This window comes from Carassius carassius, chromosome 20, assembly GCF_963082965.1.
Source record: "Carassius carassius chromosome 20, fCarCar2.1, whole genome shotgun sequence".
Classification (NCBI taxonomy): Eukaryota; Metazoa; Chordata; class Actinopteri; order Cypriniformes; family Cyprinidae; genus Carassius; species Carassius carassius.
Genome location: NC_081774.1, coordinates 3,909,424 through 3,917,450, shown reverse-complemented (window position 1 = coordinate 3,917,450; position 8,027 = coordinate 3,909,424). Strand labels below are relative to the sequence as shown.

At 37.6% G+C, this 8,027-nt stretch overlaps 1 protein-coding gene across 2 annotated transcripts; it reads left to right on the top strand.

Moving 5' to 3' along the window:
* Positions 1-657: 657 nt before the first annotated feature.
* Positions 658-5,928, top strand: LOC132096085 (alpha/beta hydrolase domain-containing protein 17B-like). 2 transcript variants are annotated; one of them, XM_059501224.1, is made up of 6 exons: positions 658-843; positions 1,572-1,671; positions 1,839-2,336; positions 2,786-2,980; positions 3,078-3,257; positions 4,820-5,928. In XM_059501224.1, exons 3-6 carry the CDS (start codon positions 1,864-1,866, stop codon positions 5,037-5,039), a joined length of 1,068 nt encoding a protein of 355 aa, XP_059357207.1. In that variant the 5' UTR covers positions 658-843; positions 1,572-1,671; positions 1,839-1,863; the 3' UTR covers positions 5,040-5,928. The 2 variants fall into 2 exon arrangements, with proteins under 2 accessions (XP_059357207.1, XP_059357206.1); XM_059501223.1 differs by lacking the exon at positions 1,572-1,671.
* Positions 5,929-8,027: the final 2,099 nt, after the last annotated feature.

Here is an 8,027-nt window from a genome sequence, read left to right as displayed (position 1 = left end):
TAACTAAATGTTTCGCCCCAATATATACCTCTTTTTTTCAACGATAGATGTATTTTTATAATGACCAGAAGGCAATATACTTGGGTTTTTTTGTTTTGTTTTTTTACCCCCAAAAACACTTTTTATTGCTGGTAGTTTTTTACTCGAGGGCACAATGTTGATAAAATGCAATTTCAAGGACTCTTTGGGTCATGAATCAACCTTGAAAAGGTGTCAACCTATATTTATTTTTGTCACATCTGCTGTTGCATTGAATACTAGATAAGGAAGTAATTTGATAATTAGATAAGAAAGGCCTATAACAGAGGTCGGTCTAAACTTTTTTATTATTATTATTATTTTAGTTAAAGTAATTAGAACAATTATTTGTTCTTGTTCTTCTCACATATTACAGAATGACGATGAGTGATTGTTTGAATGAACTATTATATTTGTGATACATTAATAAAACATTTGGCTGTGTAAAGCCTAAAAAAGCGAATGTCGTAAAGTACATATTTAATGGTAATATTTAATTAGTTTTATTATTTGTTATATTTGTAGGTATTAGTAAATAAATTAAGATTTTTAAGTAAGTTTATATTTATCCAACTCATCTTCCTTAGTAAACTTTTCCGGTTAAAGGGCTTTTATTGTGAAATGCGGCACATCCGGCGCTGCCTTCGTTTTTTGCCCGACAGATGAAAACATCAGTGTCGGATGCTAATGCCGGGCTGATCCTGCCACAATCAACAAGATGTTTGTCGTCCTACTGCCTGTTTCTTATCAATACGGATCAAACTGTTAGCGTTTACTGTATCTGTAGGTAGACAAAACCCGTTTTGTATTACGATACCTCTTTTGGTAAGTGATGTCTTTTAGTGATGTGATTTATTTAGCCAGAAATCCAGCTAGTGCTAACTCACTAGATATTGATACATACTAGCTGGATTATTCTTTTGAAATTCATTATTTATGATCATGTCAAGAGTAAAGTAATACACTGTTGTAAATAATTTGGATGCATTTGATGTGCAATTAAAAAAAACAATTGTGCAGTGGATGCGTTTTCGTAAATTGTGCAAATGGTCTGTATATTTTGTATTTCATGTGATATTTGTTTTATTGTAAATTGTATCATGTAGTGTTACTAATGCATCTATCTATCTATCTATCTATCTATCTATCTATCTATCTATCTATCTATCTATCTATCTATCTATCCATCCATCCATCCATCCATCCATCCATCTATCATTTAAATATATTTTAGTCATATTTCTTATTTTATTTTATTTATATTTATTTCTCTGTAAATTACTATTTTGCTTTCATGGATTGGGATGCAAAGATCAGTCTGAGATCACTAGAGGATTTTTCTTTATTTCTTTATTAATTTAGTTATTTATGTTTTAATGCATATTTATTTGCATGACTACATTAAATCGAGACAAATTAACTTCAGGTGAGCTTTTACAGAAAAAGCACTTTCCCATTTTTTTAACATTCAGTCAGCTGCTGTGTGCATAGATAGTTGTTTTCTGAATGAATGTGTGATTAAGTTAAATAGTGAGATCTGATCTGTCCTTTAGTTTTGTGATTACACAGGCAGCTCTCCTGACATCAGCCTTGCTGTAGTGACAGACTTGAATGCAGCTTTAATTTCTGTGCCCTGTTAAAATGTCTCTAAAGGTTAATCGCACTGTCTTATGATGTCCAAATCAACATTTGCCTTTAATCTAAATGTTAACCCTCCTTAAAATGAAATGACATTCTCACTTGGTTGGATTGCTTTGTTGGCATTGGCTTGTGTGAGTGATGTTGAAATCTGATAATTAAACCCATGCAATCTTTCACAGGATCTCTAATTTCCAGCAGAAGAAAATGAATGGCTTATCCATTAGTGAGTTGTGCGGCCTGTTCTGTTGCCCGCCATGTCCGAGCCGGATTGCAGCGAAGCTGGCCTTCCTGCCCCCGGAGCCCACCTACGCTCTTCTGCCAGACCTGGAGTCCACTTCACCTGTGACCTCTAACCTCGGAGCCTCAGGTTTGCGCTCCCGATTGACTGGAGGAGTAGCTGGAGGAGTAGCTGGAGGAGTAGCTGGAGGAGTAGCTGGAGGAGTAGCTGGAGGAGTAGCTGGAGGAGGAGGAGGAGGAGAAGGAGAAGGAGGAGGAGGAGGTGGTGGAGGTGGTTTTGGTGACAGAAGTGGAGAAGGCCGATGGAAGCTGCACCTCTCTGAGCGAGCAGAGTTCCAGTACTCCCAGAGAGAGCTGGATGGAACCGAGGTCTTCCTCACTCCCTCCAGCCGTGGCAACAGAGTGGGATGCATGTACATCCGCTGTGCCCCATCCGCAAGGTGAGGAAGGATCAGCTTAAGATGTTAATGGAAAAAGGGTTCTTTAGGGCTAGTCTTCTCACTCAAGCCTTTAAAGGCCCATTCACACCAGAAACGATAACTATAATGTAGGGCTGCTCCGATCACGATCGGCCGATCGTTAATGCGCATCTCGTCAGTAAAGCCGGTTCTCTAATCAGCTGTAAATTCCCCCAGGTGCGTGATTTCACATAGAGCAGCTGTAACTACACAGAGCCATTGTTAACTGAATATTGATACTGAATAAATACTGATTTATGGACATGACTGTAGCATTAAGTTCTGTATATGTATAGATGTCAGAATTATATTGTTGTTTCTCTTCCTCTCAATCAAGAAATTATATTATTTTGCAATGTTTGGACAGTTAGTTCTCACAATCCGTTTTAAAGCCAGTCCTCTAAATCTGTCCCTGTTTTTGTGCTCTACAGGTACACTGTGCTCTTTTCTCACGGTAATGCTGTGGATCTCGGTCAGATGAGCAGCTTTTACATCGGGCTGGGCACTCGTATCAACTGCAACATCTTCTCTTATGATTATTCTGGTTATGGGGTCAGTACAGGGAAACCCTCCGAGAAAAATCTGTATGCAGACATAGATGCTGCGTGGCACGCTATGCGCTCAAGGTATGTCAGAAACTAGATAGCATGCAGTTGTACTGGTGCAGTATTACAATGTAGTGTTTATTATGTCATGTGTGGAATGACTTCTGTGTTGTCTCAGGTATGGCATCAGCCCTGAGAATATAATCCTTTATGGGCAGAGCATTGGTACCGTGCCCACCGTGGACCTGGCGTCCCGTTATGAGTGTGCTGCTGTGGTCCTTCACTCACCCCTCACCTCAGGGATGAGGGTGGCATTCCCTGACACCAAGAAGACGTACTGCTTTGACGCCTTCCCAAAGTCAGTGAGCACTGAAAACCTCCTTCTTTGCATGACAAAGATGTTTTTAACACTGTGGTCTAAACAGTAGAATATATTAAAATAGCTCATGCAGTAACATGGATCTCAACTGAGGTGTGCTTATATCATTTATTTAAGTCTTCAAACATGGCTCATCCATTCAGAATTAAGAGCTGTATGTTTCCATAAAGAGGGAAAAAATATAATTCCCTTTCCTTTGAAATTTAGCAATAGTAAAAAATCTGCTATTGTATAGTATGAAAGATTTGGGCTTTATTAGCACTGCTTGCAAGATATTATTAAGTCAGAATGCTTTTGAATGGCAGTCAATAGAGAATAAGGCTGCACGATGTGTCGTTTAAGCATCGATATCGCGATGTACGATTCCACGATAGACACATTGCAGGATGTGCGATGTAGGCTGTCGTAGTTGATCCGTTATTCATTAACTGTACGGGCCAGCTGCTCCCCGGCCCTTGACGAATGTGATTTGCGGATTAATTGCACAGCTTAACCATCATAGAGTGAAAGTTTAGTGTTTTTAAGTCCTGTCAGTTTAACAGGGCAGAGAGCCAGAGAGAGCGCGAGAGAGCAAGAGAGAGAGAGAGACAGAGGGAGAGAGAGAGAGAGCCGCACGCTCACCGTCTTCAAACAACTCGAGCGCTGTCTTGCTCTCTCTGCCTCGCACATATTAATCAATTGACACGATGGTGTCGATGTTTAAATCATTTAAAATGAGAATGTAAGTGTGCTCACCCCATTTTTGTTTGTAAGAAAAAATTTGATTAGATTTCATATCGCAATATATATTGCAGAAAAAAACAATATCGCAATGTAATTTTTTCCCAATATCGTGCAGCCCTAATAGAGAAGCTAGATTTTTGATTACAGTTATGGTACTGTTGTACTATTTATACATTACTCTGGTAAACAAAATTTTTTATAACCTCTTTACTAACTAAAGCGGTAGTTCACAAAAAAAAGAAGATTCTGTCATTTATTCACGCACATGTTCTGTTTATGTATGACTTGAGTTCTGTGGAATAAACTACTGTTTAAAAGTCCATAAGAATTTTAGAAACAAATATTTGTATCCAGAAACTATGCATTCAATTGGTTAAGATTGACATTTATATTATAAAATATATAAAATGTATTTTTATTTCTTGAAAAATATTTGTCTCGGTTTTCACAAACATACCAAGCAACACAACTGTTTTCAACATTGATAATAATAATAAACATTTCTTGGGCATAATATCAGCATATTAGAACGATTTCTGAAGGATCATGTGATATTGAAGACTATAATAATGATAGCTTCGCATCACAGAAAAGTTTCAAAATGTAGTGCTTGGACTGATAGAAACTATTTTCATGGTTATTTACGACCTTGTTGAAGGCTAAAAGAGTATAATTGCCCTGGACCAGTGAGTTCTTCAAAAGTCCTTTTTACGGTTCACAAAAGAATAGAAGTTGTAGAAAGAATTGAATGACATTATGGAGAGTAAATAGTGGACTGTTTCTTTAATAACTCTTTGTTGTGTCTTGTCCTCCCTCAGTATTGAGAAGGTGTCTAAAATCACATCTCCGGTGCTCATCATCCACGGGACGGAGGATGAAGTGATTGATTTCTCTCATGGTCTGGCCCTGTTTGAGCGCTGCCCGAAGGCTGTGGAGCCGTTGTGGGTGGAAGGAGCCGGGCACAATGACATCGAGCTCTACAGCCAGTATCTGGAACGCCTGCGCCGATTCATCAGCCAGGAAGTGGCTGCACAGTAAATGCACCCTTCATTACGCTCATGTCAACAAATCGTCGACGTATATGGAAAGCAAACAAACAGAATCTGCTTCTGGAGGGTTCGTTCTTCTGTAAACTTTCAATGTTTATGTTTCTATCAGCCTGGAGCTGAGTTTTCTAAAGAGAAGACCACTATACTTCACACCCAAAAGATCTGAATGTGTGAGCGTCCGCGTCGGTCTCAGGACCTCAGTTCGTCTGAGGCTCTCGCAGCTGATTTGGCTTGTGATTTCTGTGACCAGGACAAATGAAATGTCTTTTGAACAGGACTGATGTCTAATATCTTTATGAAGCTGTTGTGGGTGTTTATGTACTTTCTCTTTTGTTAGTTCTCGATGGTAAGCATAAGACCAGTCTGTTTTAAAATACAGCATCATCACCTTTTTTTTAGACAAGCACTCTCTGCTGGACGGATTGTGTGTGTGTGTGTGTGTGTGTGTTCAATATTTTTTAAGACCATCTGCTGTGTGTGTGAATGTGGTTTCATTGAATCCTTGTTTTCTGATGAACTGATCTTCATCAGGCATCTCGACATACACTACCAGTCAAAAGTTTGGACACACCGAGTTTGATTTTCATGAGCTTAAAAACCTTTTGATCTAAAACCTTCTGCTTAAATGCTTGATGCATTGTGCCTATTTACGAATTTCTTCACAAAACTAAAATCTTAATGAATCTTCTTTTTTTTTAATGGACATGTCAGACCAGTGAAGCAACCAGCAACTGTCCAGTATACATCCAAATGTCTTCAATAGAGTTTAAAAACTGTCCCAGGATGCATCTCATGAAGTTGATGAATGTCCAGAGCTGGAATCTAGACAAAGAAGGAGCTCAGTTGTAAGATATTTTAATTTTAATATTTTATTTTCTGTAATTTGTGTTATATTTTCCTTTTATTTTTATTTTTTAATAGTCATAACAAAAATATGAATAGATGTTTCCAAACTTTTGACTAGTAGTGTAGGTTCATACCGGTTTTGTTTTTCCAGATTCTACATTTTTCTTTTTGCATTTTTCCCTTTGCTTCCCTGTCATTTAAAAAAAAAAGGAGTTTGGGACCCAAACACTGTTTTTAAGGATGTGGGTAGAGCTGTACTGATACAATATGAATATCTGGAAATACACTGCCATTCAAAATGTTTGGGATCTGAGGATGTTGTTTTATTTTTTTTAAAGAAATTAATGGTTTTATTCAGCAAGCTTTTACTGTGTTTACTGTACTGTGCACCTTATAGAGCAAAACAGACTTCTTTCAAAACAAAAAGTCTTACTTACCCCAAACTTTTGAATAGTAGTCTATCAAGATTTTTTTCCTCGCGATATTGTGTTGATCCTTCTATCATTTTTTTTAAATTTATTATTCATGTATTAATTTATATGTTTAAGAAGAAACAGATTGTCTGTATAAGCAAAAACTCTCAAACCAGAGCTGCTTCCATGAGACAAAAGTGAAGTAAACCGTGTGGGAGAGATTAAAACTGGTCCAGTTGATATGATATTGTGATTGTGATGCATCAGTGTATAGAGTTGTGAAATATGTATCACAATGAAGTAGTTGGCATTTCCAGCCTCTAAGATGGGGATTGAATTTGTAAATATTTCAATTTCTGATCCTTTTCCCCACTTTTTCCCGACTCACTGAATAGTGGCGGAGGTTAATAGCCGTGATTTTCCCCCACTGTGAGCACCTGACCTGAATGACAGGAAACCTCACGCTACACCCAAAACATCACACGTTCTTCCTGCATTCACTTCTCTTAGCTTGTGCATGTTGATGTAATGATGCGTAAATGAACTCTGACGCCCAAGTTGACCCCAGACTGATGTGTGATTGACAGTTTTCTGAGCCGTCTTAGAATGGGGTCGTGACCTCCATCCACTGCTGACCTCTTGTCTGTGTTTATGTCTGCGAGAGGAAGAACCGTGAAAGGTTTTTTTAATATTACTGCATGCCAGGTCATCAAATCACATTACAGTCATTTTTGCTATTTATAGCGGCCACTTCTCTCACAAACAAGCCTCGCTGTATAAGACATGCTCTTGTGTGGTCAATGGATGTTTAACATGAAGTTCCAGATCTATTTTTATAAGGTTGATAAGACTTTGCTATAATATGAACAAACCTTTACTGTTTAAGAGCCATTTTTTAGGGATAGGTTTGTCTTTGTAGCCTGGACGTAGAATTTTTTTTTTTTTGGACTTAAAGTGATAGTTCACCCAAACATTTAAATCTGACTTCATTTCTTCCATGGACCATAAACAGGTCATTTTTGAATATTATAAACTATATAGTGACCAAGAGCTTTCAAGCTAAGAGATGATAATGATGATGATGAATCATACAAGTTTGGAGCGACATCAGGATGAGTAAACGATGACAGAATTGTTATTTTTTGGGTGGACTGTATCTTTAAACTTAGTATTTATCATGCAAATCAATTATATAGCTTATGGTTATGATACTTTAATTGTGTCTGGTTTTTTTAGGGCCTTGGAAGCATCTGGTCACTATATGGTTTCTTCTCAAAAAGCAGGGAGTTTTCTCTCTTAAGGTCAGTCGATAGTTTTTTCCTGGTGTCTGTAATTCTTAAAACGGTTTTTTAAGACTTTGAGATTTTTAAGACTTCAACTCTTGTAAAAAGCAGTGGGTACTCAGGAACATTTTCATTTGTTTGACTGACAATATACTGCATATTTGTCCTCAAATGCTGCCAGTAAAACAAAACCTGCTTTACATTGATCTTAGGAACCACAGACTGCAGGAAAAATCATTTTTCATCTTGACGTGTGTCATAATGAGCATAGCAAACTTGGTGTTAAAGCAGGTGTGTGCCACTTTCAGTATGCATGTAATAGATAAGATATGAAAAGAAAACGGACAAATTATAGTGTGCGAATTTCAGTGTATATTGTATGACTTTCCGAGATTAAATAGTTCATGTTAGCCTAATATATGAAAAGGATGTTAG

Excerpts from the sequence above, each read along its gene's own strand:
- LOC132096085 (XM_059501223.1), top strand. The coding sequence starts at position 1,864 with ATGAATGGCTTATCCATTAGTGAGTTGTGCGGCCTGTTCTGTTGCCCG. Across the intron at positions 2,981-3,077 it reads TGGCACGCTATGCGCTCAAG|GTATGGCATCAGCCCTGAGA; the intron begins GTATGTCAGAAA and ends GTGTTGTCTCAG. Across the intron at positions 3,258-4,819 it reads TGCTTTGACGCCTTCCCAAA|TATTGAGAAGGTGTCTAAAA; the intron begins GTCAGTGAGCAC and ends GTCCTCCCTCAG.